This window comes from Clavelina lepadiformis, chromosome 4 (genome assembly GCF_947623445.1).
Source record: "Clavelina lepadiformis chromosome 4, kaClaLepa1.1, whole genome shotgun sequence".
In the NCBI taxonomy this organism is placed as follows: domain Eukaryota; kingdom Metazoa; phylum Chordata; class Ascidiacea; order Aplousobranchia; family Clavelinidae; genus Clavelina; species Clavelina lepadiformis.
In genome coordinates this window covers 7,368,034-7,394,761 of record NC_135243.1, presented here as the reverse complement: position 1 = coordinate 7,394,761, position 26,728 = coordinate 7,368,034, and the positions used below count along the sequence as shown (strand labels likewise).

Genomic DNA, 26,728 nt, shown 5'->3' with positions numbered 1-26,728 from the left:
ATTTTTAACTTTATCAAGTAATTTAATTTTAATTAAAAGTAAATAACGAATATTTGTGTATACGCATATAATTATGTCGTTGTCGTTTTTTGATTAAGATCTATTCAACCATCACTATAGCTTAAGGTTGGGTTAACGCCTCTGTAAGGCATCGCCGCATCGCCGCATCGCCGCATCGCCGCATCGCCGCATCGCCGCATCGCCGCATCGCCGCATCGCCGCATCGCCGCATCGCCGCATCGCCGCATCGCCGCATCGCCGCATCGCCGCATCGCCGCATCGCCGCATCGCCGCATCGCCGCATCGCCGCATCGCCGCATCGCCGCATCGCCGCATCGCCGCATCGCCGCATCGCCGCATCGCCGCATCGCCGCATCGCCGCATCGCCGCATCGCCGCATCGCCGCATCGCCGCATCGCCGCATCGCCGCATCGCCGCATCGCCGCATCGCCGCATCGCCGCATCGCCGCATCGCCGCATCGCCGCATCGCCGCATCGCCGCATCGCCGCATCGCCGCATCGCCACTGACAAAAAGCTGTTGTTCATCAACGATTTTATGGCAGGACGAGCAGAGAGCAAATAAGGAAATAATTTGTTTCGGCCATGGAGCTTGCCGATAGCTTGACATATGTTGATGTATGATAATTTTATTAGGAAGAGTTAGATACGACCTATGATCGTCTGCGAACCAGCGTCAGACGTTTAAGCTCAAACTTGTATAGAAATGGGGATTACCAAACTCCACAGCTTTTGCGTGTGGTACACAAGAGCATGCAATGTTATAGGCTATATGTAACTGTGAACTCTTGCTCCTACCCTTTACTATATGGATGATTGAGTAACTTCTTCAACAAGAGAACAACGACGAAAATTTAATCGTATAGACAGATATTGGATATTTACTTTTAAACTTCAGTCAATTACTTGGTAACAGCAAACTCCACAAAGCAACCGAAATATTTTAAACGAATCCAACTTTTATTTTACTCTTGTTGCCACTAAAATATGAAAATATACGTGCTCATATTAATAAAATCAGGGATAATAAAATTAAAATAATCACTCAACAATTTAGATCGCATAGTGCAACCAAATGATGCGTTTGCATTGGAAATTTAAAACTTTCCAAAATATTCTTGTTTGTAGGAAGGTAAGTCAGTAAAAACGTAAAAGACAACTCACCATATTTAAAACTAGACCACATTTATATTTGATTATTATTCAAACATGAAAATGTGCATGGACTATTTCAAATATCTTACGGCCAAATTGATAAAAACCACCACTTTCGAAATTCAGTTGAACTTGGATGAACCTAACAAAACTATGAACTTTCATCTTTTGAACCTTTTGAAAATTTAAAACATTTCTGAAACATCTCCAATTGTGGGAGGAAATTGGTTATAGAAAGATTTTAGTTCAGATAAACTTGGGAACTCGTGGTCATCTTCATCAATCTTTCGTTTTCCTGACTTCATTGAACAAGCAGAGATGTCATCCAGTGATATACATCCTCCAGGAAAAGTTGGCAAAGAATTAGGCAATGAAAGGTTGGAAATTTCTTTGGAAGAACATTGGGCCAGTGCTGCAAGATATCCAGAAATATCGGAGTTGTTGACCGTCTTGGTTGGCAGATAAACCACTGGACAATTTTTCATGGTAAGTCCTTAGAATAAAATATAAGTGTTAACTGTTTCAATAAGAATGAATCAATTAAAGGTTATAATTCCATAAAAAGAAAATAAGAAACGTACAATTTTGTCTAATAAATTTAGACCTTTTTACCTTTCTGGTTGGTTTGTGCTGCTGCTGCTGCGGCCTCGGCTCGGTAAAGGTTGCATTTGTAAAAGACAGGAAGTTTGTTTTTAACTGCTTACGTAGAAATACAATTTCAACAATGAATGCTCAAATTTAATACACCCAAGTACTTAAGTTTTGATTTACCTTTCATTCCAATGACATCATTTGATTTGAACGGGAACGTTTTGTTAAGAGGTGCTACCTCATTTGTGGGATAGCAACGGTCTATGTTCAACAGCTGGTAATCAGCCTAAAATATAAATGTCATGGTAAATGGTATGAACATAATACTTTCATAACATTTTATTGATATAATCACAATTAACATCTTCATAAAACGAAATAAAAACAAAATAATTCTCACCAAAACCCTTTCAGATGATCTTACACTTTTGATAAACTTTCTGTTTTTTTCCTTCACGCTACAGTCACTTTGGGGGTAATGATGAACTGTTGGTGGTTTCAAATATTTTTTATCGGAAAAAAGCCAATTTTCTACGTCATCACCAATTTCGTCTATCAGCTCCGTTATGATATTTAATTCAAAGTCCACGTCAAGAGCTGAGGCGTCATTTGAAATCTTGTCGTTTGAATGATGGTAGTAGTTATTTGAATCAAGTTTTGTGATTTTTTCATGACAATTGTTTCCATTTTCTATAAATCAAAACATCAAATATTTGCTAAACTTTAAAGTTTAAAATTTATTTAACACACAGTGCATTCATTTCTAGTTCATTACTTGTTTGCGACATTATAGAAGTTTCATATTGTGATTTCTGAGCTAATCTCGTTTCCTCCAATTCAGTTTGGTTCACGGGATTTTGTACCCTGACGATGTCACTTAGTGGAATGCAAGCCGTCTCATCAAACTTTTCTTCTTTATTCGAAAGAGCATCACTGTTTCCATCCGATGACATCGATGAAATTCCGTGAGATGTAGACGAAGAAACCGATGATCTTCTGCGCTTGCTTGATTCTGAACTGCTTATTTAAAATGTTTATTCTAAATGTTAATTTAAAAAGTTTACTGAATGTAAAAATAAGTCGTGCCGGTAAAGAGGATAAAAGCACATTTCGCAAAAATAGGACTTGTATTACTACATGAAAGAACGAAATTGGATGAAATCATAAAGTTACCTCAATATTGTATCCCTAGATGGTCTTGCAAATGAGTTAAGGTTGATTTTCAAATCAGAAACCTGAAGAAAACATTAAAAGCTTAACATTAAATATCTCCAAGTGCCAAGTTTACAAGCAATGTTCCCTCTAAGCTGCGCGCGTGCGCAAATGCGCACTGCTGACACGGTCTCCGCGCACAGAAAATCTATGCTGCGCACAAGAAAAAAATCCAACCTGAATTGAAAATAGAATAAACGCATAATAATGGCCACAGTGCGCACGTGGCACGTCTGATGTTGCTCACAGCTGTCCAAGGGACCGCTCAGGTAGTTAGTGTGTTTGCTCAGACTCGTGAAAAATTAGAGGGAACATTGTTTACAAGCCTACTATATGCTAATGTAACTCACGTCGGTATCTTGGTACAAATCGACAGCGATAAAAGCGGTCTTTGGAAAGACGAAAGTTCTCCTGTTGACTCCGTTCGACAAATATAAAGGATTGAGTTCGATTACGTGTAGACGAGGCTGATAAGCCTGCATACTTGACAGTGTAATGACCTGAAAGACAGATTCTTTTACAATTAGGAAACGAAAAAGACACTTACTTTGAAATAGGTTTGGAGTTCATTAACAAAACAAATTTTCAAACAAAAGAAATATCTTTGATAAAATTGTACCTTTTCCCATTGGTAGTGAAGATGGTTGCTCACTTTCAATTTGCTGAAATCTGCTCCATGTTTGAGCCAAAGATCGCCATAAGCTGAAGAATCAGGATGAAAATAAATCCGGTGCTTTCGATGAAAATTTGCTTCATCAATGCTTGCACTACCCTTTGACGTCCATGACCGATTGCTGCTGCATAAGCAATAATGGAAGTGATTGATGACATTTGTTATTAGTAATGATCTACATTGAAAGCAGTCGTTCGTGTTTAGTACTTACTTGTATTTACAAATTTCACCGCTTGCCAAGGCAAAGTCAACATAGACGGCGTAGCGCCTACTGGGATCTAAACCAATCAGTTCATAATTTAAGGTTGGAAACATGCGTCTGTAACATAAAGCATAAAAATGGTGGACAAACAAATAAAAAGCTCCTGGACATAACCTGAAATATTGGTTTTTGAACTTACCTTCCATCTTTACTGAGTACCATCTTAGTTATAACGTTATCAAAATTACTCCAAAGTAATCTGTTTTTTATTTGAACTTTAACCCCCTCGCATTCCAGTACCCAATCGTTTCCTATGCCAGATATCACGGTAATCTTTGGTTGGTCGCCGTACTATATCAAAGTAGATTGGATGGTTAATATAAAACAATATTTATGTTGTGTTATGTTAAACAACATTTTGAAATTAATGGAGATATTTCACAATTAATCATAATAATTTTATATGGTTTTACCAATATACAGTAAAGCACTGTGAAATAAAGTGGTAAGCGTCTATGCTCAAGCTATTAATGATCAAAAATTTGGCTGATGTATACTGTATGCTTTGGTTAACAAGTATAAATAGATTTACCTGAATTGACGCTGAAGGCTGCTGTTGATTGACCTGCTGCAATGACAGAAGTTGCAAATTTTTCATAGGTTGTGACGTCTCCTGTGACGATATAATTGACTGACTTTGGAATATTTGCCGATTTTGTGGTGCATTGGATTGCAATGGGACAGGGGACGGTGATAATGCAAAAAACCCAGTTCTTTGTTTTTGATCTGTTCTTCTGATTGATGAAATGTTAACTTTTTCCACGCTGGGGTTTCCTTCCCGCCGAAAGCTAAAGTCAAAATATGTAAAGGTTAGAAATTGGATAACACCGTAACATTACACACTTTGCTTGAAACGTACAACAACCTTACTGTAACGTGTTAAAATAATAAGTTTTGGTTGCAAATATAGGTACCGTAGCGTAAATAAAATTGCATAACAATGATTTCCTACAATAACAAAGTAATCAAAACTTTCCTTTTTATGTTACAATTACTAACCTCGGCTGCCTTGAACTCAGCATACCAGTTGTATCAGGTAGGAACGTTTTTGTGTTCAGTGTTGACAATTGGCAAATGTTATAACTGCCAGGTCTGTCGTTTCTAGCGGCGTCGTTTGCTCGAACTTTATATACACTATGTTGACTATGCGGGTTTTCCGGTAGATTTCCAATACTTTTTAACGGGACCGAATGCCGCCTGTTTTGCGTTATTGAATTGAAATATTGTTGTTGATTGGAGTTCCACACTGCCGAATATGCTTGCCTCGGCTGCAAAGTGTGCTGATGGTCAGCTGTATAGTTTTGTTGGCTGTTCTGTATTCGCTTTCGATACCATAACTGGCTTTTATTCCCGAGTCCGTTTCTTTGTTCTGTGCAGGACGGCGTATTAGCTTCACTTTGAAGCTGTTTGTTGCCATCAGCAAAAGGCTGTTTTGCAAACAGCATCCCGTTATAGGCCATAACAGTTTGGCCTGTATATTTTCAAACTGGGCAATGCTCCACAAAATTATGACATTTACTAAATCATAACATTCTTCTAATTCTTTTTGACCTGAGGTCTGTGCTGTATCACACGCATTTGAACAAGATCCAACCCTCAGTTTAAATGAAAGGAACGTTACCTTCTTTTAAATCCCTACTTGGACAATTATCAGTGCATTTTTCTTTTCAGGCGCGTCTCTTTTTTCGCTCAATTAAAGTCAGATAACAAATAAACACGCTTTCCTTCACATAGACACCTGCAATCATGCCCATTGTGAAGTCCTGGAAGTAACGTGGAATCTCGAAACCGTCTTGTTTGTTTTAGAACGTAAACTCAAAACTTCATTGTTCGAAAACAGAAGATATTGTTCTAAGTTTCTTTGGGCGAATTTTACAGACCTATGGGGTCGAAAAAGGTTTTTTGTCGCGTGTTTTTCAGGATCTTGGTGAGAAATGCTCGATATTTGACTTTTGTCGATGAAGCTGCATACACTGTACTAAACATCAGGCTTGAATGTACAGTTGACAACAATTTTGTCGTTGTGTTCAAACCTAACTGTGTTTACGATGTGTTGTAATTTGTTGTGAAAACATTTTAAGTTCATCCAAAGAGCAAAATGTTTTTAAATTTTGCGAAAATATTTTATGAAAATGTGTTGATTTTCCACATGACGTGATTTTTATTGAGCAACCATTAATTGTTTATAATAACACTCAAATGTTGCCACTGTTGTGTAAATTGGCTAAATCAGAAGAAGCGGTTTATCTCACATGCTTACGATTGCGTGACTTGCAGAAGAATGCTCGTATATATGTCTCTCGATGATACAAATCACACCAAAAACTTTCCTGGTGATTTCCGAGTTAAAGAGTGACATTATTTTGTGACTGTGATATCGTCGATAAAAGATAATATTCCTCGATGGCCTCGAACTTCATTCCGGTTTGTGCTATTGGTTGATTCGTTCTTGTCAAACCAAGACATTCTATACGAAGTTGGCCGTTGGATGGCGCTATCACTATTGAATAAATACAAATGTACACTATGGTAAGCAATGGCAATATGTTACATACAGCGATGGTGATGTACTACGTTTTAGTAGCTTTGTAATTATATAACGTGTATGATTTAGTTTAGTACAATTAAAATAGCGCATTTATTTATTTATATGATATTTAGTTTTATACACGTTTGTATCTGTATTTGTTCCGTAAAATTTGAAATTATTTTTTAACAGTAACAAATGCAAAGTTAGAAAATTGAAAATACGACGTTGATTCGTCAAGTGAAATGCGCATAAATCTAGGTAACATTGATTAAAAAGCTTGTATTGTCAACTCATGCTGGATAACGTGCTGAACCAAAAAACAGGTTGATAAAGACAAGACAACTCCCATTTCATTAACGTATTTTCTGTTGAGTCGTTTTTACTGTAAAAACGACTGTTGATAACCTTACCCAGTGGAATACTACGCAGCGCGATAGGACGATTAACTTACAGGATAATTACTGTCTACGTTTTGAAGGAATATCGGCACTGATCAAAACAAAATGTGTGAATATGTCAGATTGAATTGTTTACATTTGTTACCATAGCAAATAGCAGAGTAAACCAAAAGATTCAATTATACAACTGGTCTTTTCGTGCATCCCTTTCCCTACTTCTTGTAACATTTACTTACAAGGGAGGTGTGAATTTTTTCGTTGGGCAACTTTATTTCATTTTATGTTTGGAAGTAGATTTTTCCTGTACAATGATTGGCGAATAGGTCGAGATAACTAAATAGTACCAACTTTTATTCCAAGCATTTTATAAAACTAAAGAAAAGCATAGTCTTTGCTAAAAGTCTTAGTAAAAGCGGCACGAAGTCATAAAACCATGAGCTTTTAACTTGGTTCAGTAGAAGTCGTTAAAGTCGTTAGGTTTGTTTTTTTCTTGCAAGACCTCAAAGCATGAATTATCGGAGCTACAAGAACCTGTATCTTCTACGGGGAGATTTTTCTGAGAGGTTTCTATAATGAAAACAGTTAGTCACGAAGTGATAAAACAAAGTAGCTAAGCGAATCTAAAATAAGGTTGCAGCCTACCTTGCATTTTAAGTTCATTTGGATTGAAAGAAGTCTCCGGACGTGGCACTACTGGATAGCTACAGTCGATGTTCACGAGTTGGTGATCGGCCTAAAGAGAAAGTGGTCTGTAACACACGAGGCAAAAAGCATCTCACAATTCTAAAACTGAAATGCTTCTCTAACAGTAGCCAGACAAATGCGCACCAAAACATCTTTCGAAGAGCAAGCACTAGTTTCAAACTTTCTCCTTTTGTTCTCCACGCCAGTTCTTTCTGGCTCACTGTCTGTTTCACTTTCAGCCAAAACGTCATCTGGATCTAAGACTTTCAAAACTCGTTGTTGGGACTTGTACGAGGAATGGGGGTTATGTTTGATCTTCAAATCGATAAGCTGTAAATAACAAACAGTAAAGCTTTATAGAAGCACCAAATACCCCGAGACAGGTTAAGTGTAGTGCAGAAAGCACTATAACAGACATACCTTACGATTCTGGTACGTAGTGACGGTGACAAAGGACGTCTTTCGGAACAGAAACGTTTTCAGGTTGTTTTCTACCAACAAGTTTTTGTGAGGGAGTTCAACTATATGTAGACGAGGCAGAAAGTGTTGCATAGACGTCAGCGTTGCGATCTAAGCGAGGATAAGCGATTTAAACTAAAAAGTGAAAGCGGAAAAATAACGCAACAGTTAAAGTAAAAAAGCGTACAGTGTCGCTGTTCTTGTGAAATTGGTTGCTCAATTTCAATTGTCGAAAATCCGCCCCCTCGTCGTTCCAAAATCTACCAGTCGCCGCTGACGCAGGATGAAAAGAGAACTGATTGTAAGGAAGCACCAGTCTATCTTTGCATGGAGGACCTTTCGGAGACCAGGTTTGGTTGCTGTTAAGATTTAACTTGGGTAACTGATGAGATGAGACTGTACGCAGTTATCTGTGAACTCGCGCATGAGTACTCACGCGTCTTCGTATTTCCAAACTTGATCGCTTGTCAAGACAAAGTCAACACAGACGGTATAAAGCCTATTGCGATCCAAACCGCTCAGTTCATAGTTCAAGGCTGGAAACATGCAACTGTGGCGTAAAGCATAAAATAATGAACCACAATTCACCCCCGCAACTACGTAACTTACAAGTATGTTTAACTTTAAAACCTACCGTCCATCTCTGCCGATCACCATTTCCATTGTAAACTTATCAAAAGAACTCCAAAGCTCTCGATTCTTTAATCGAGCCGTGACACCCAGGCATTCTATTTCCCAATCATTTTCCGTCCCTGGTATCACCGTAAATGGGACAGGTGGCTGATTACCGCACTAAAAATGTGTAGAACAACCGACGACGATTAATAGCTCTGAAGATGAACACTCAACTTTACAAACGTTCACTACGATCTAAATCACTGAACCCCACTACAAATTTACCTGAACTATCGCTGCAGGCTCACTGACGGATTTCGACGGTCGAGGTTGCGAATACGTTTGAGGTTGTAGACCTAAAGGGTTACGCGGTAACAAGCAACGATTCATGTTGGGCATTAGTAAAGATCTGGGATTCGATGAGACAGGGAACTGCAAATCCAGTGAAGATGAATGTTCTTGCCTTTGGGGTATATTGAGGTTGTTTTGCCTAATAAAATGCGGCGGAGCCGTGGGCAGACCGCAAACAGGACGAAAGCTGGCATGACGAGCTGGTACGAAGCTAAGTCAAAGATGTAAAAATCAGAAGACCGACCTGCGTACTATCAAATCCATTCACATTTTAAACTTAAAACGTAGAAGACAACCTCAGCAAAATAAACTTTTTAACAGTTACACAAACACTTCACAAGAAATTACTTTTACTGATGTAAAAATGGTTTAAATGGCTTACCACGGCCTTCTCAATCTTGCTGAACCATTTGTATCAGGAGGCATTATTGTTGGTGTTGATGCCGACCTGCAAAGATTTATGGGATTGCCGCCTCGCGCTCCGTTACTAGCTGCGCTGTTAAGTGTTTGTCGATACTGCTGGTAAGGAAACGGATTTACACTTCGTAGCCCCGGCAAATGTTGATGGTTAAACCTAGGTACGTTATAATGTGGCAGACTGGGGTTCCACAGTGCGGAAAACATTTGACCCATTCGTGAAAGTTGCTGCATAAGTTGAAAATTAAACTGCTGGTTAAGGTTTGGCCTTTGAAACCTCGACTGATTATCTTCCTGGATACGATTTCTTTGTCTGTTTTCAGAAGGCACATTTTCTCCACCTTCAAGCTGCTGGTCACCATTAAAACAATGCTGTGTTTTCAACGGTATCCCTTTACGAGACATAGCAGTTTATTCTTCACACTGTTTATGCTAAAAAAATTTCTCCCGAAATTTTCGAAATGCTTTTTGGCAAGCAGTTTGCAATAACACACACTATTGAGCAAGTTCAAACCCCAAAGGAAAATGATTAGAATTTGAACTTCTTTTTATACCGGTTAATAAAATTAATCAGCGTTTTTGGTTCGTGCTCGCCCGCGCTTCATGTAATTAGCGATGGACAACGGACCACTCGTCCAATTAATTATTAACAAGTCACAATTGCACGCGTGTTGAGTTTAAAGTCGCACAAGGAATTGCTAAATCTCAAAACGGTCTTGTCTCTTGAAGTGTTCCAACTTCGAGTTTTAAAAAATTAAAAAAACCACATTGATTTTAATTGCTTGTTGTGAACTTCTGTAACGTAGCGAAAAAACAAGGTTAAATTCATTTTACCCGAAAACAACTTACAAAATAGCCGATATAATGATATTTAACCTTGACTTACGAAACATGTTCTGAACCTGAGTGACCAGTTCATGAGAGCTTCATCACTGCGCAGCCTTGCGTTGTTTACATGGTATTGTGCATGTTTACATGGTTATTGTTGCAAAATCAAATCCAATGAGCAAAGGGTCTTTGATACTGGTCCAAAAATCAGTTTGCAAAAGTTACAATTTCAACACAAAGCAAAGAAGTGTGCTTTAAACAAAGTTGAAAGACTTACATTAGTTGGTATTATTGGTCGTACAAAATGCGGCGTTTCATTCATTTTAAGGCTAGTACCTTGTTGATGACGATCGATAAAATGAATTTCATCTCAAGACGTGGTAATGGCTATCGAAAATGATTACATACATCGAAGCACTCTTAATTTTTATTAGAAAATGTGTTGTAACGTTTGGCAACATTTTTTAAACCAAATTAAGTTTGCACAATGACAAATTTTTTCCCCACAATATATATGGTCACTGAAAGTTCGGTCTTTCAACAGTGGATTTTGCAAAGATTCAAGCGAACGATTATTATCCCGCATTTCGCACCTTGGACCTGGAAATACACGTGATAAAATTCCCGTTTAATCAAACGTGTAATAAATATGCTTTATTAACGATATTTAACCAACATATCATATAAATTACATTTAAAAATTTGGAATAATTTCATTTAATAAAGCAAATATAGATAGGCCATAATCAGTGGTGGGTTTAAGTTTGGGGAGGGGGACCGAGGCGAGGTATGGCGCGACTTAAGTTTATGGCTTCCAAAATTACGGTAGACGTATGGCAACCTATCCTATTATTATTATCATTACTATCCTATTATATTATTACGATCTATCGAATTATCGTAGGGGTCTGGGACATGTTACCCCGGAAAATGTTAAATTTACATGGAGTGAAATGCATAAAATTTTGCTTTTTATTCAAAAAACCAACTGCCCGAAAATTTTTTGTGCATTTCTTATCAGTTTGTTAGTCCCTAAATTTTTTTCTGTGGCCCCCAAGGTCTCACACCATTCATTTCTTTGTTGCTATCAAGTGCCTAATACCTCACAGGTCTGCCGGCAGAGAACTCAACTTTTTCTTCGTCTTGGCAGGATGTTTTACATCACGTGACCGTTTAAGCATCAAGCTGTACGAAAGTAATCTCAAAGCAGGAAATGACTACTTCACACGGAGATTCGATTTATACAACTTTGCCCTATTCTAGATACTTTATACAACTACGATTTATACAACTTTGCCCTATTCTAGTACATATAGGCTGATCAAGCTAATCAGCACTAACCAATGATTGCATATACTCCCGTCCTGAAAAACTGTGAATAGTTGAAAATACTACTTATGCAGTGTTTTTTCTTTTAGAGCGCGTATACACAAACAAGAGGGCTCTCATGGAAGAAGGCTCGAGGCGACCGCTTCGCTGACCTCACCTTAAAGCCATAATGGGTTTAAGTGTTGAGCTGCGGCTTCGCATTAGGAAATTACAATTAGGGTAATTATTAATAATTAATTAATTACATTGGTCGACAACCTAACTTATTTTTTAAACCATGTTTGTTTGTTATGTCTTTTATACGCTGCTCAGCATTCTACTGAGCGTATAAACGCACGAAATCTTTCTATTATATGTTCTTTTAATCTAAAATGGTGCTAAGTAGCCTAGCTTCGCCGCGCTCTACAGATGAGAGCCACGCTCACGAGCCAAGTTTGGTTTAACAAAAAAAAGTAATGTAAAAGGTTTATGATCTAAATAAAGTTAGTGCTGAAAATACGCCGTTTAACAAATGCAAGTCAAACTAAGCCTAGTACAGGCTATACACATGAATGATATGATATTTTTCATAAGTTTGTTAAGTAGCTATTCATTAGTTATGTGTTTTAGAATGGGTCTGCCATACATGTAGGTTGTGTCCATCTTCTGCATTCTGCAACCACGCTACAGCAAGCAGCAATGGGCTGAGCAATAACGATTCATAGGTACCATCTTTGTAATATTTTTGATGACAATTTCAAGAAAAACCACTAAATGGAAACGGAAATACACGCTCTGTAGCAATAACTTGAAAAAGTTTGTGACGGTTCCCTCCGTAGCAGTAAGTGCAATATCGCTAAGTAAGCCGAGCCAAAACTCTTTTCAGTCCAAAAATGACAAAGTTAGACAGACAGGCAGGAATAAATAAATCACAGACATTCCAACATCAGTATAAAATTTACCACTAAAGTTTTAAAAAAAATTTCTAAGTACGGCGATTTAAGTATGAGTTAAGCTACTTTTGCCTGGGGAACAAGTTTGTGAAAACCAGTTTAGATATATGAAGAAAGCGCTTTGAATTTTCTTTGCAATATTCATTTAAAAAACTTGCTGTTGTACTAACTCACTGGTTGTATTCCTGTCACGAAACGAAACGGTCATGAAACAATTTCACGAAAAAGTGCGAATAAAAAATCTATTGAAAAACCATTTATGTCCATAATGTCAATAATTGTGGAAAAACAATTACCTCAAAAATCACTAAAACTGAAATGGCGCACATAATGTGCTTAACAAACCTTGCTATGATATGTTGACACGGAATGCGGGCAATGCGGAATAGGTTATCTTAGATTACCCATAACGTGTAGTTTGATCAACAACCAAATTATTTCTTTAATGGAATATACTTATAATAGTGGTAATAAATCTACTATTCTCCCAACACAAAAGTCAAACTTAGGAATAACATCTAACTTAAAGTTTGGAGGTTATGGTCCCCAGCTGGAAGGTATCTCCATGAGCTAGTAAGTGTCTATGGGTCGATACACAAAATGAAATAAATGTTTGTCCTGATTTTAAATACATATTTTTCGGTGTATGAATACCGGTACCAAGTGATTTATACACTTTGCAGTATTTTTAGAACATATATCTAACATTTGTAAAAACGTAGACATTTAAAGTTTTAAATTTTAAATTTTAATCATTTAAGTTTTTAAGCTGTGATGCCAAGACAGTGTCGTTCTGGCACAAACAGCAAGCGTGGTCCACAATGCAATAAAATGTTCTTAAACCCTCATTTAAAATACCTTTAAGCGTGACAACTGTTTCAAACGTTTCCAAAGCCTCTCAACAGGACATAAGTGTTAGGCTAAAAACCAACAAATGCGCTGCTGACGAGTGAAGGTCACTGCAAAGGAATGAAACGTGCTTTGTTGTAAGCATTGCTATCAATTATCTGACGCCGCCAAGTGCTATATGTTTAGTCTACAAGTAAGCCTAGTAGTGGCGCTAAAGGAAAAATCCCATTCTGCTGACTATGCTGCTTGCCTTAAGCACTTACCTATAAAGAACTGAGTTTTTCGACGATAATCACAAGTAAACTAAATAAATTTCGTTGAAGAAAAGGGAAATAACTTGTCTGTTATACAAAATCTTACAATAATGGAACATCTTGATTTCATCATGATGCCTCTATATCAACACACTTTCTGTATAGTTTGGTGCAAAGCGCTGTTCTGTAGGATATTATGTGTTGTAATATAAAGGATTCCTCGCTTTAATTATACTGCTAGTTTACATCTTTATTTATTGTTTTTTTTGAAGATAATATCTGACATTCTTACAAACACTACTTATATTAAAGTCTGACTTTGATTTTAGAAGTTTGCTGTTATTCTAATGGCTATGTACAATTTGTACATGTTTTGTTTAAGTCCTTGTGTTTAACTATTATGTGTTGTAATGATGAACAGCTATTAGATTATGCGTTGTAATGGTGGACAGTTTTCCTTGTTAGGTTGTCTTTGTTCATAATGAATTAAATATTTGTCTTTTTTTAAATGCATTCATAAAACAATTATTTTTGAATGTATTTGTACCACAGAGTTATAATTGCTGTCATTTAAAGTAAACAAGCAACACTAGTAAAAACGCTTACATTAAAATGTTGTTTTACACCAAACCATCCATGTAATTAAAACCAACTCTGAGGAGATTTAAGACATTTTTAAATAACTCTATTCACCCGATTTTAAAAGATTTTGGGCGGGGAAAGTATAAGATTACACATCACTTCATAGTCGCAATCGGATAACACAAAATATTGCCATTACAAAATCGCTTTTTCCTCTTCTTGGGTTACTTTTATCGTCCTATATTGCCGTGTCTGTACATACAACAGACTTATATTTTGAGTAAACCTTTAAGGTCAGTAGGCACGAGCCGAAGCGATTTTATTGTATTTGAGACATTGTTTTGGCAAAACGTTGATGCTATTTTTTTCAGCCACATCAAAGTTGAGATTGATATTATTATTGCAAGATTTCAGTTTTTACGTTTGTTTCGGAGAATTGAAAAATACTGCAATGAAAAACGAAAAGCTGAAGTTGTATGCTATACATTATAGATTTGTGTAGAGAATGTTTTGCTCAAACAACCTTTTCTTTTTAGTTCTCGATAACTTTCATAAGTTTCTTTTAACGGACAATTTGTTTCAAGAAATAGAAAGTACTGCTTCAGAAAAACTATTGTTGTCTTGACGAAGATGATTAAAAGTAAGTTTCTGACATTTATCACTCTTACGAAGAAACATCAAGGCACAATTTTAATAATTTTATTACAATGTATAATATATATTGCCTCAGTGAATATCAATTATTTCAAAAATTTAAAAGCCTTGACTTAAGAGATTTAAATTATAGTTTGTTGTATAAAAGAATAACAGGATTGTGCTTGTGACGCTTATTGTAGTTATAAAATGCTCCATATACTTCGTCAAATGGAATGCATTTAACGATTTACCTTGGTTTGAAATTGTTTCGACAACTTTAATTTCCCACTTTATAACATGCATCTCAAGCATCACTGCCCTTACATAGTTGTTGAAAACCTACCTATAGATTATATGGATACCTTAAGTAATGCTATTAACTTTCATATATGAAAACTTTTGCCCACTCCCATCACAACATTACTTAAAGCAAACAAAGTTTTATAATACAAGCTTAATAGAAGAAGTATATATTTTCACAAAAATATAGTCTATCTATACACTGAATATCTCATAAACACCTAATATGAAAAAATCCACCTTTTGAAATTACTTCATTATATGATTAGACCAATTTCGTTGAAAGTTGTATACTTAACTTGGCGTGTGCTTATTGTATAGATAAATATCAGTTTAATTTATCTATATGGGCACAGGCGAGTTGGAAATAATGTCGACTAGTGCGAACGTTGCAGACGAATTATGTCAATATATGGCAAACTTTCAGTTGTAATGAATACTGATAGCGGTGGTGCATTGTACAAGCCGATAAGCATTCAAATAAAGCGGGAGCGCAAAAACCTGCAAAAATTGAGAAATTTCTTCGTATTACATTTTTTACTACAAACTCTTCATAAGAACCTTGGAGACTTTTTAGAAAGCTAACGTCTTCGGTCGCTTTTGTGATGGGCCCACCCAAAGTTGAGAACTACTGTTTGTTACGAGCACTATCGCTAGTTTGTGGAACTGGTTTAAATGTGACGTATAAATTTCTACGACAAGATTGGAAAATGACGGCAATCTCTAATTTCGTTGTTATTTTTTCTGAATGCGGCTGTTCCATATGTTATTCAAATTGTAACTGCACTTGTGTTGATTTCACTTTATTACGTCATAATGTTCGTCACCGCCATCACAAACAGCGATACATGTTTGGCAATAAGGGTAAGGGTTAAGTTCTAACGTCAAAGTATTATTGAAAAGTCCTTTGTTCAGTTCAATTAATAACAGTTCTTTTTGGCTTAAGTTCCCGTAAATGTATGTGACACATGTAGAATTTTTGTCGAGGCAAATAAATCGTGCTGATGTGGTGTAAGTGAATTGCAGTACTCATAGCCTATGCCTGTATAGTCAAGTTCTTCTGTACTAAGCCATAGTCACTTTAGAATTTAAAAACTCTTAATCAAGCAATTCATGTGTTCAGGTCCTTTTAATTATATTACAGTTTATAAAACAACAATAGCTCTCAGTTAATCCCATTGTTCGAAAACCGATGTCTGGAGAACACGAGAACAATTACGCAACAATCATATTTCGTATTGTGGCGTATTGTGACATCACAATTGAAGAAGACTAATGTTTCGTTTTATGGTTTTGTTGTAAAGAAAATAAATCATCTTCGTGACCACAAAATACCTTACAAGGGTTTCTTCGATGCCAACAGCATATATTTTTGCTTGCACAACGAAGCTTACTTCAGTTTTTGCAAACTCATTTCAGGCATCTCAGAATATCTGAAGGTTCTAGACTAGTATCAAGTGTACGAAGTTTTAGTTTTGAACTAGGTTTCTTAACTTCCCTTGCGTGTTACCAGGCTGTTAGGGAAAGTTTTGCAACAAAAACTTAGTGAGGATAAGTTAAAATAGACTTGCCAGTTGCTCTTATGTAAATATAGTCTTCTTCTTAATTAGAGTAAACCCGAATTTTGTCAGACAAAAGAGTTTCTAAATAGTGGATAAATGATGTTTTTATAAGAAATAGCTTCGTTAGATTAACGTACCAACCTCTTCAAGCATGGCAAGTGCGACAACTAAGTTGGAATTACGGTGAGTTACTCTATGTCAAAACGTTATATTCTGGCCCTGTTCCTTACAAAGACTTTGATATATAATTTTCAATCTACGTCCCAAGAAACAGCTTTGGTTGCTATGATTCAAAGTTGCCTCAGCCATTACATGATAAAAAATTGTTTAAACACAATTTAGAACCTATTTAATTCATTTACAACTGCATTAAAAGTTTCCTTTATAGCACGAAAACATATTGTTTTGCGACCAATGCTATACATCTTGGAAATTTGTGTATGTATACTTTTTGCGCGGGTATAAATAACAAAATGTGCTCTATGATTAAAAAATCCGAAACCTTATTTTCAAATAACCATGTGCTTATAGAGAAAATTCGCTTCTTTAATTCAAATTACGTCAGTCCCAGGAGTAGTACAAACAAGATTCAAAAAAAGTTTGCATTGGGCATTAAGGCTTTAAATGAATGTATTACACAACCGATGTCAAGGTTTAACCGTGGCATTGGTTCCAGCGCAATACTTTGTTACAGAAGGAAACCACGCAAAACAATGATTTTTGACAACTCAAAGAAATCCCGAAAACCACCTAAGGTGTCAATACAAACAGTTGAGATTTAGATCAGCCATCATGGTTTTTCAACACAATTGCTTGTGTTTGATTTCTTCTTCGTGCGTCAGATGTAGCAATAAGTTCTGACAAAAACACAATGGGAGCTGTCAGATGTAACTTGATCTGTTGTTACTATAGCGTTTCAGTCAGATGCGGTGGTGATCCTTTTCACAACGATTGATGCGCCAATGTACGTACAGTGCTTGATAAGTAAGGCAATTGACACATTGTAGATATAAGCATAAATTGACAGCGCTTTGAAACTGTTGTTACGCACATCCTTGGAAGTCTCTCAACACATTTTAAGTTGGTTTATCGCTAATGCGTCTAATACTCTAATGTATACTGTAAAAGTATTATTCATTTTGTAAATCATATTCACAAACTCACAAGATGGATGACGTCTTTTTTTAAACAAATCAGTATACTTAAAAGAAGTGGTTTTTATTAATCAAGACAGAATTTATAAAAGCAGGAGTTTTGCACTGGGATACGTTTTTTGCAGGATTGACCTAGGTCCGAGAATCGTGGGGGAGGTTCCAACAAAAAACGGAAAAAAGAAAAAGAACCCTTACTCGATCAAACAGAACAGGACTGACGAAAAACTTTCTCGGTCTATATCTCGTGGTAACAGCGCGGTAATGCCGGATAAGGTTGAGGAAGATTCACCAGATGTGAAAAGGGGTGAGGAAGAAGATGCTAAGCGATCCAAGAAGAAATCAAGAAGATCTAGGCATGTAAAAAAAGCGGAGAAGGAACAAAAGAACACGGAGCCAAGCTCAGGAAATGCGGATAGAAACCATACGGAAGAGGATGCTCATCCTAAAAGCGCCGACAAAGCCCGAAAACCGATCCTTAGAACAAAAGACACACCTCCATCCCGCTCGAAAGTGACGATAAAGGAATCAAACAAAAAGATGGATGAAGGAAGAAGAAACAGAACAACTCCAGCAATCACCATAAATACTCCGCTTAGAGGACATCCGGATAGCCCTTTGAAACCGTACAAGTAAGAACAAAATCTAACGCTTGTTCGCAGTTGTTTGGGTCATACATAGACTTTCGAAAATCGAAAAAGCTTCATTTAACAGGAGCCATTGAAATAGAATCAATGTGGTAGCGATTTACAATAACAAAGCTATGGCACTAACTCAGAAGAAAATATATAAGTAAATTTGTATGTTTATTTTTAGATTCCGTCTTATGGCTTGGTGATTGTCAAATAGTTTGCAGGCTATTTTATTCATAAACTATACCCTAACTTTAGAACGGACTGAACCAGTACAATAAAACATAACTAACATCAGATACAAAATATTGGCTAGGTTTCGCGCGGCCGCTCCAGCAATACGTGGCTCCCTAATATCTACCACCACACCAGGAACAGCGAAATCTGAAGAGAGAAAACCATTGGATGTGCAAGCTGGCATGAAAGCTCTGCAGCAGCTCATTGACGCTATTGGAGTTGGAACGCGAATGTTAGAATTTAAGGAAATGCTCAAAGTAAGCCAGGACTAGGTGCTTTGCATGGAGATTTCTTGATCTTGTAAAATCAAAGGATAAAATTTATGTTTACTTGTTGTATTCAATTGAATTGAATTCAATTGGTCTTACCTTTTATTTACATTGACGTACGTTTACGTTTATATTCGGACCATCCTAAACGGGTCTTATGAGACTGAGCAACTTGTACTAAAATCGAGCTTTAATCATTTCACTTGCAATCAATTCCACAAATTTTTTTTTGCTGGATTCAGGCGAAAGTGGTGGTTGGAATGGGTGGTCACGTCGCCCGCCCGTTGCTCGAGCAACTCAATACATTTGAGAAAATCATTGAAGAGCTCTCAGTGCTCTGGAAGATAAACAGAGTCGATCTTGATCTTCTTGAACATCTCCTCAACGAGATCGGGATGTTGGAGAGATTTACGCCGGACATCGAGAAGTACAAGAGCACCGTCGGCTACTCATCGCTCCCGGCATCATCGGAGCGTGAGGTGACAACCATCATTAGTTCCTTGCACAATCTCCTACAAGGTGAGTTGAACTTCTAATATTTCACTGCAAATATGGCTTCTACCTTTGCTCGAATAGAACTGATTTGTTGATATCTTATTCCTTTTGGATCTTTGTTCGCCAAAATGTTCCCTAATCTTAAGTTTACATTTTTAAAAACTTTTGGATTTTTACGTTCAATTAAGAACACATCTGACTTTGCTAACTACTTACAGTAGAATAAAATTGTTTAGTTAGTTTTAATTTGTTTATTACCGAGTATTAATTGTTACTTTGATTACAGATTATTGAATTAATTACTTAATTTAATTTTAGGCTCCGAAGAATCGAGCGGGATTTACACAACGCTGTGTTTTCTACACTACGGTGATGTATATAGCTTTACCCGCGCCAAACTGTCTTGTATGAAAGCTGAATTGTCCTCGTTGTTAAACTTGCACAGAACACAGGTAAAAATTTGAAAGCGATCATCAGTTACAAGTTACTGTAACTAACTATCATAGTAATTGTAGTATACAAGAAATGGTAAATTCACGTTAGAATTTTTAACGATTAGTTAATCAGCAAATCAGTCGCTTGTTTGAAATTCTTGTTCCAGCTAGTATACATTGCCAAAGTGGCGGCAGATTCAAGAGGATATGTAACGCTGTTTCAAATGCCATGTTCTATAAGCAAAAAGATAGTACTCTACGCAAGAAAGAACCACGATATATTGATGTCGCTTGGCTTAAAAGGAATCCAAGTGACCGGTAAATTACATTAACTCTGTTTTTCATGCCACATTACCAAAGCTAGGGTAAAAGTGTCATTATGCCATAATGCCGAAAAGCAAATTTTTTCAGTTAAAACTTTCCATACCGGAAGACCGGTAATTTGCAAAATAGCTTCTATGATTTCTCGTTCATACGTTCTAGGATCGGATGGTCTTCGATACACGCAAAGTATGAGCTACTTGCTGGAGAAGATACCGGTAGGAACGCAAACCTCCGAAGACGACAATCGAATCCAAAGCAGAAACGCTAGAACAGCTCCGACCCTTTCCCTTCTCCCTCCGCTTGGACAAAGGCTCAAAAATCTAACAAGTGGAACCGGTCTTAAAACTAGAGGTAAGACTTCGCTAAAAACATGCTTTGATTGCAGTAAATTTTCAATCAACTGGTATATAATTACTTGCGGTTAACTTTTAATGTCATCAATTACTAACCCTTCACGCGGTTTTTGTATAATAAAAGCAATTTTTTTATTCATAGAACTATCCGCGCAAAAACCGCGCACACCCCACACCGAGTTACCTTACGTATCCAGACCTGATGTTGTGCCTACTCCCTCCACTCGAAAGTTTGACCTTTCATTTGCCCCCCAAGTTGACCCGGATGAGGCAAAATTTGAGAGAAGAGTCAATCTGCTCAAGTCCACACTTGACAGAATTTCCAATCACCAGAGTGAAGAACTCGTCACCGTTTTACTCGATCAGGTGAGTTTTTAGCTTTTACAAAACAATTAGTTGAAAGGTAATTCAATAAATTTTATGCCACATAGCTTTGCCTTACCGTAATTCCACGCCATCATACCTCAACTCAGTAGGGGTCGACACTTCATTTGCTATACTTCATTATTACTACCTGGTGACTTGTGCAGATTCAAAATCTTCATCGGAAGATTGCGTCACTAAAGAAGGATCTCAAAGAAAAAACGCGAGAACTAAACTCAAGTCAAGGGTTTATCAACAAAGCGGAAAAGGAGATGAAAATTATGGAAATGAGATTGGAAACCAAAGCACATCAAATAAGCGACACCAACGATCAGCTTCTGAAGGTAAGGAGTCTCAGTTTGTGATAAGCAAGGGTGAGATTTTTCTCTTACCTAACGATGTGGTGATTTTTCCTTTTATTTGTGTTTTTTTTGGAAACCTAACAAGAAAACATGTTATGTAACTACGTTAAGCTATATCATATAATAATGATTCATTTGTCGATTATTACGAAAAAATACGGCCACATTAAGTTACTTGTGTAAAATTCCCTACACATTACAGAGAATAAAAAAGTTAATGGCTGAAAACATTCGGCTCAAGGAATCGCTGGAGCAGGTTTGCGCTGAAATTGACATCCACCGACAATTGGAGAAAGAAAACCGATTTGGTAATTCTGTTAGGGCTGTTAGAATCGGTCGACTCCAGACTGCCGCCGTGTAACCATTTTTGCCGTATTTGCCAAGAGATTTCATGACGTCATTATGTATTATTTTAAGTGCTTGTTAGTGGTGTGACTGCATTTCGAATTTTATTGCTTCATATAATACTGACAAAATATTTTTTTTTCGGTAACTATTTTGTCAATAAAATATGTGCTAAAACTGTAGACTTTGCCATTCTAAGACTTACATTTTTAGCGAAGTTTTTACGAACCGTATCAGTATAACGGCTAATAATACTTTTCCTGAAACAAAAACGTCGGTTTGTATGAATTTATTTTAAGTTAACTTTGTTTATAATTAACTTCGGATTGTCACTGTAAGTACATCGTGTCTTCAGATAGCGACTGGTGTAACAACGCTACTTTGTACTTGCTAATAAATGTTTGCTTTTGTGAAGAGGATAATGCCAATAGGCCATTATGAGTTTACCAAAGTTAAAGAAGCTCTGATAAGACAGCGCGCAAGTAGACTACTGTATGCTTAGCGGGCGCCATAACTTTCAGAGGTAAACACAGAAGCAGGTTATAGAGTGGTAGCACTGTCTATTAGTGCCTTATATCTACTGCATTTGGAATGCTCCAAGTCGTCTACCAGCTGGTAAACGGTAACACGCCAAGAAACATCATCCTGACTTATATAAAGATAGCCTATAAGCAACCAAATACTGTTCCTCCGGGCGCCTTCTAATCAAAAGTTGTTGATAATATCGATGGCAAAACATTTTTCAATTTTCGGATTTATCCGAACTCAGGAAAAAACTTTTTGAGATGACATATTTTATGAAGGATTGTAATCTACTATAATTGTTTTTGATCCACTTTTAACGAGCAGTAGGTCCTATTGAGTTGTCTACACAAATCTCTCCAAAGTAAAATGAAAAATTACGGAAATTATTTGCATAGAATATAAAATTGAACAATCTTCTGCAATTGAATATACCATTTAGCTTTAACTTTAAGATTGGAAGGTTTTTTATTTAATTTTCGTTATTTATATTGCAAGCTTCCTCCCAAACTGTTTATTGCCAAAAGAAAGTTTGGGAGAAAGGACACAAATACGATACGGCATACAAATTGTTCTTAATACTATGAAAAAGTATGACTGTGTATTTTTAAATTCAGAAAAACGTAGCAGATGTTTTCCATTGTCTACAAGGAATCTAGAAACAACCCAAAAGAGCCATTCGCTTGCATGCTAAAGTGCTTGTCTTTGAGAAAATGATCTCAGTCGCGTCGTATAGCAAATATGGATGAATCACATCAAACTTGCTTAAGTGTTTCTGTAAGAGTTACTTAAGCGTTCCGGTATCACTATATTTCCGTTTATAGGATTAAGGAAAACTTTTTTCCAACTCAAGTGACTGCCAGCACGTGCCGCCTAAGATAAAACCAAACTGGGCTCTTCAATGGATAACTGGACAAACAGATTTATTCTCAAAACCCACAGAACATACCACGGCGCGAGTCGTTCGCGTGGCTGATAAAAACTTTTCAAACTTTCCGACAAGGTTATCGTGCGACTAATCCCCACTGATAACCACAGAAATCTCAGCCTAAATCAAACACGCTAAAATGCACGAAATCACGACGGCATGTAGAGAACAAAAGGCCGCTGTTTGTAAACTTTCGGAAATTTTTCGCTTTCCAGGCGTCATGGACCGAAAGGTCAAGAGTTGCCAGAAAACCAAAGCAATCGCAACTTTTTAAGTTAGATTATAATTTTAGGGCTGATTTGCTACTCGGAGCAATTAAGCGTGCTGTATGGAGCTTGCATGGTTATTGCAAATTATTTTACTATGTACTTCCTGCATGCGGTGCGGTTAAAACATGCGGTTGAAGTTTTCATTACTCTGTGTGTTTAGTACGATATATTCTATGTTTATAGATATGTATAATTATGTTTGTTTAAAGAACATATCATAAAGTATATGTACGACATATTTTAGGAACGTAGTTTAGCAACTACTGAACCTTATACTCACTTTAGTAATTTATTGGCCCATACCAATTTTCGTATCTTTCCCAACTAAAAATAGTCCATCAGGAAGCACAGGTCAATTAACAAAAGATGACGGAGAAGAATATCAACTCTAAGCGTGTCTTGTCCTTAAATAGGTTTACTTACGTTATCCTTAAGTATATGCACCTGTAATTACTGCCACTTTATCGTCACATTAACGAGTATCGACAAACATACGACCTCGTTGTACCAACGTCTTAGTATTCCAAAGTGACAAACAGAAGACGGGCGCCGAAATGACGTCATAGTCTATATGCCACGCGGATGGTACGTCCATGAAAGCACATGCAGTATTTCTCACAGTTGTTAATAAATAAACAGCAAAAGCAGTCATATAAAAGAGAAGGTCTGAGTGGAGTTCTTGCCTCTTTCATTTGAATTGCTTGCGAGTTCGAGTCTTCTTCTCATGTAGCGTGTAGGGAAAAGTTTGCAGCCCTAATACGTGGGCGTCAGGTTCATTAATTTTTCAAAATTTACTTGTGGTATTTATCTAAGTTATATTTTTAATTTTTTAAATTACGGTCCAAATCTATTCAAGAAACGGCTCACGAATAGGTTTTTAAAATTTTTTGAAAAAGTGAACTGGAAAACAAATGGAAAACTTGACCACAAATTCCACGCAAGTAAGGGCTTGGTATGATGGTAGTGCACTGCCGACAAGTAGTCCACTGATGCAGGGGAGATTTCATTGCCCGGAGCATTTGCATCCGTTGCATTTTTCTTCAAACGCGGATGAAATTCATCAGTTTGCCATGAGCTCAATCCTTCCACCGATCTGGCATCTCACCAACCAACCCGGTTTAGTAGATGAGATGCCGTGCGACAGGATATTTCAGCGGGAAAACACTTTCAATGAAGAAGCACATTCGAAAGCCAGCAAAGGTGGAGCGAGGGAAGAAGAGGAGGAATTTGCAAAAACTGAAAAAGACATACTTGAGAGATCTATTATTTACAGCGGGGCCTTTGATAACCACTCCGACGGGCATCATAGTATGTCTGTCCTGCCGGAAGACGTCACCATGTTGCTACGCAACCATTACGATGATACTGTCCACTACGGTTACGAACTTCATCATGAGTTTGCACCTCCATCGCCTCAGCAGATGACGGAAACATCTCTAAGTTCCTCCTGCCAAGACGAGTTTACAATTGACTGCGATGATTTTTTAAGGCTTGATGACGAGTTTTCTTGTTATAACCTTTCTGACCATGTCATAGATGATGACATATTTGTGGAAAATGATGACGTTCCAGGTAAATTATCTCAGATAATTAGTTTTAAAATAAATGTTTGTATATTGCTCGAAATTTTAACGGACGTTACTTGAAACTCTGAAAACGTAGTCATTTTTTTTATCAAGTTAGAAAATAGAGGTTTACAAAACAAATAGATATAATAAAAACAGCCACAAAAAAACAACAATAAAATAATTCATTACCATACAAATACTCTTAGCTGAAAATGAAAGATATATAGATCTAAATTTTTCAGCTTCGACAAAACGAAATAAGTCTTCACGATCAAGAGAGTTTGCTCCCAGGCAAGTGCATAACCACCGACAGAGACGGGCGGCAAACCAAAGAGAGCGTCGTCGGATGCAAGTCATCAACGACGGATTTGAAAAACTGAGGCAGCATCTTCCGAGTATTCCATACGAAAAAAAACTATCTAAGGTTGGATACTGGTTTTGATTTTCTAGAAAAGTCTAAGTTCCAGCGGGCAAAATGGCGTGCTATGTGCTTAATCGCCAAAGTGTGAGAATCGTCTCAATCAGTCTGTATAAAACATATAGCACAAGTTATGTCTATCGCCATTTTGATTGACTGGTAGTTCGAGCGCGGTTATGATGAAGTTTAACTCTAATCATCATTAATTTTTTGCCAGGTGGACACATTACGAGCAGCGATTGACTACATTGGTTTTATGGCAAGTTTACTGAGAACCGAAAGCGAAAACGATAATCAAACACCAAAGCAGAAAGTTGTAATTTATTGCAAAAACGACGGTAATTATTCCTACTTCTGAACCAATATTCTTGTAATGATAGTGGTTTCATTTTGGCCGGTTATGGATTTTTATAACTATTTTTCATTTAAATTTTTTTAAGCACGTCTTGAAATGTTTAATATAAGCAAAAAAGATTTGAAATCTAGCGTATACAACCTTTCAAACAAAACTAATAGTTTCCCCAAACTCTGGTTGTAGTATGGAGTTTTTACGTTCTGTTGTGCTTTGTCATTCGCCTTTAATCAAAATGAATTGACATGCTTGTATAAAGGGCTATAGGTTTAAGCTTCAAACGCATATAAAGTTAGGTAAATCTTTTTGTAAACATCAAGCAACGTACGAGATACTGTAAGTTTAAAAATTAATGAGAGCTAAAACACATTCTATTTAGCAGGGACCGACAGTGAACTTAGTCAAGATAATGACATCGTAGTGGGTCATTCCTTATCCTGGAGTTGGGAAGACGATTACGACATTCCCCCCGAAAACCTGGAGGAGAAATATAGGTCATCTTCGGATCATTCAGGTCTACGCTCCACTCGAAAACGTCCGAGGAAGACCAAGATTGTCCGTGCTCCTATTTGGAAACCTATGTTCCCGGTCAACAACGTCCAGAAGCGTAGCGCCCTCATACAAGGGCTCGCAGAAAGCTTGAGCAAACACGTGGTCCCGGTATCGAATGAGACCGATTTTGTTGACCCCGGGCGTACCCGGTGCGAACGCTCTGTCAGTTGCAACGAGTATTTCCCGCACGTTTCATATTGTCCTAACACTTGTGACATAACGATGACAACACAAAGCTTAAGTGACGCACAAGACTCTGTTGCGGGATGTGAAGCCTCCCTTCCCCCAGTTTCGTCATTCATCAATAGTGCGCATGCTCAACAAGCGTTTGCTTCGGGTGATTCCTACCTCTGTCCGGATGTGACGTCAGATCCCTGTCAAGATGACGAGGTGTTCTCAGAAGAGGGAAATTACTCGTACAGAGTGAACCAACAAGAACAATGTTGGGGAAGTGAAGAGGCAGTCCACGCGCACTCTGTGCACCGGTCGCTGTCATTGTATGTGAAGTGAAAATAA

The 26,728-nt window shown here is 37.3% G+C and overlaps 5 protein-coding genes across 10 annotated transcripts; 2 read left to right on the top strand and 3 right to left on the bottom strand.

Annotated features, from left to right (window-relative positions):
- Positions 1-993: 993 nt before the first annotated feature.
- On the bottom strand, positions 994-4,187 carry LOC143452390 (uncharacterized). 2 transcript variants are annotated; one of them, XM_076953345.1, is made up of 10 exons: positions 4,052-4,187; positions 3,862-3,969; positions 3,597-3,774; positions 3,328-3,477; positions 2,939-3,000; positions 2,541-2,782; positions 2,166-2,455; positions 1,946-2,051; positions 1,787-1,870; positions 994-1,667 (listed from the first exon to the last, which is right to left on the bottom strand). In XM_076953345.1, the coding sequence occupies exons 1-10, from the start codon at positions 4,072-4,074 to the stop codon at positions 1,360-1,362; spliced, it is 1,551 nt and encodes a 516-aa protein (XP_076809460.1). In that variant the 5' UTR covers positions 4,075-4,187; the 3' UTR covers positions 994-1,359. The 2 variants fall into 2 exon arrangements, with proteins under 2 accessions (XP_076809460.1, XP_076809461.1); XM_076953346.1 differs by having other exon boundaries at positions 3,597-3,771.
- Positions 4,188-4,321: 134 nt separating this feature from the next.
- LOC143452981 (uncharacterized) lies at positions 4,322-5,500 on the bottom strand. The gene is made up of 3 exons (XM_076954137.1): positions 4,912-5,500; positions 4,445-4,700; positions 4,322-4,342 (listed from the first exon to the last, which is right to left on the bottom strand). The coding sequence occupies exons 1-3, from the start codon at positions 5,370-5,372 to the stop codon at positions 4,322-4,324; spliced, it is 738 nt and encodes a 245-aa protein (XP_076810252.1). The 5' UTR covers positions 5,373-5,500.
- Positions 5,501-7,174: 1,674 nt separating this feature from the next.
- Positions 7,175-9,904, bottom strand: LOC143453479 (uncharacterized). Of its 2 annotated transcripts, none has more exons than XR_013115200.1 (9): positions 9,332-9,904; positions 8,884-9,160; positions 8,618-8,775; positions 8,420-8,533; positions 8,171-8,342; positions 7,945-8,094; positions 7,669-7,854; positions 7,483-7,589; positions 7,175-7,407 (listed from the first exon to the last, which is right to left on the bottom strand). XR_013115200.1 is itself a non-coding variant. In XM_076954831.1 (9 exons), exons 1-9 carry the CDS (start codon positions 9,769-9,771, stop codon positions 7,292-7,294), a joined length of 1,704 nt encoding a protein of 567 aa, XP_076810946.1. In that variant the 5' UTR covers positions 9,772-9,904; the 3' UTR covers positions 7,175-7,291. The 2 variants fall into 2 exon arrangements, 1 of the variants encoding a protein (XP_076810946.1); XM_076954831.1 differs by having other exon boundaries at positions 7,483-7,573.
- Positions 9,905-14,675: 4,771 nt separating this feature from the next.
- Positions 14,676-22,001, top strand: LOC143453347 (uncharacterized). 2 transcript variants are annotated; one of them, XM_076954642.1, is made up of 10 exons: positions 14,676-14,780; positions 17,918-18,421; positions 18,738-18,915; positions 19,170-19,446; positions 19,741-19,874; positions 20,024-20,174; positions 20,340-20,531; positions 20,676-20,899; positions 21,064-21,240; positions 21,461-22,001. In XM_076954642.1, exons 2-10 carry the CDS (start codon positions 18,054-18,056, stop codon positions 21,617-21,619), a joined length of 1,860 nt encoding a protein of 619 aa, XP_076810757.1. In that variant the 5' UTR covers positions 14,676-14,780; positions 17,918-18,053; the 3' UTR covers positions 21,620-22,001. The 2 variants fall into 2 exon arrangements, with proteins under 2 accessions (XP_076810757.1, XP_076810756.1); XM_076954641.1 differs by lacking the exon at positions 14,676-14,780 and adding an exon at positions 16,248-16,821.
- A 2,161-nt stretch (positions 22,002-24,162) lies between these two features.
- Positions 24,163-26,726, top strand: LOC143452528 (uncharacterized). Of its 3 annotated transcripts, none has more exons than XM_076953536.1 (4): positions 24,163-24,894; positions 25,133-25,314; positions 25,526-25,646; positions 26,040-26,726. In XM_076953536.1, exons 1-4 carry the CDS (start codon positions 24,234-24,236, stop codon positions 26,720-26,722), a joined length of 1,647 nt encoding a protein of 548 aa, XP_076809651.1. In that variant the 5' UTR covers positions 24,163-24,233; the 3' UTR covers positions 26,723-26,726. The 3 variants fall into 3 exon arrangements, with proteins under 3 accessions (XP_076809651.1, XP_076809650.1, XP_076809648.1); XM_076953535.1 differs by having other exon boundaries at positions 25,118-25,314; positions 26,043-26,726; XM_076953533.1 differs by having other exon boundaries at positions 25,118-25,314.
- Positions 26,727-26,728: the final 2 nt, after the last annotated feature.

Bases quoted from the DNA above. Each gene is read 5' to 3' on its own strand.
- LOC143452390 (XM_076953345.1), bottom strand. From the start codon at position 4,074: ATGGTACTCAGTAAAGATGGAAG. The intron at 3,775-3,861 runs GTAAGTACTAAA...TTGCTTATGCAG, and splicing joins GGTGAAATTTGTAAATACAA to CAGCAATCGGTCATGGACGT. The intron at 2,456-2,540 runs GTAATGAACTAG...TTTGATTTATAG, and splicing joins TTCTATAATGTCGCAAACAA to AAAATGGAAACAATTGTCAT.
- LOC143452981 (XM_076954137.1), bottom strand. From the start codon at position 5,372: ATGGCCTATAACGGGATGCTGTTTGCAAAACAGCCTTTTGCTGATGGC. The intron at 4,701-4,911 runs GTTAGTAATTGT...TTTTGACTTTAG, and splicing joins CTGAGTTCAAGGCAGCCGAG to CTTTCGGCGGGAAGGAAACC. The intron at 4,343-4,444 runs GTAAATCTATTT...TTTATTTCACAG, and splicing joins AGCCTTCAGCGTCAATTCAG to TGCTTTACTGTATATTGGTA.
- LOC143453479 (XM_076954831.1), bottom strand. From the start codon at position 9,771: ATGTCTCGTAAAGGGATACCGTTGAAAACACAGCATTGTTTTAATGGT. The intron at 8,776-8,883 runs GTAAATTTGTAG...ACACATTTTTAG, and splicing joins AGCCTGCAGCGATAGTTCAG to TGCGGTAATCAGCCACCTGT. The intron at 7,855-7,944 runs GTATGTCTGTTA...TGTTATTTACAG, and splicing joins CTACGTACCAGAATCGTAAG to CTTATCGATTTGAAGATCAA.
- LOC143453347 (XM_076954641.1), top strand. From the start codon at position 16,790: ATGGCAAGTGCGACAACTAAGTTGGAATTACG. The intron at 20,175-20,339 runs GTAAATTACATT...CATACGTTCTAG, and splicing joins AAAAGGAATCCAAGTGACCG to GATCGGATGGTCTTCGATAC. The intron at 20,900-21,063 runs GTGAGTTTTTAG...TGACTTGTGCAG, and splicing joins TCACCGTTTTACTCGATCAG to ATTCAAAATCTTCATCGGAA.
- LOC143452528 (XM_076953533.1), top strand. From the start codon at position 24,234: ATGGAAAACTTGACCACAAATTCCACGCAAGTAAGGGCTTGGTATGAT. The intron at 25,315-25,525 runs GTTGGATACTGG...ATTTTTTGCCAG, and splicing joins ACGAAAAAAAACTATCTAAG to GTGGACACATTACGAGCAGC. The intron at 25,647-26,039 runs GTAATTATTCCT...CATTCTATTTAG, and splicing joins AATTTATTGCAAAAACGACG to CAGGGACCGACAGTGAACTT.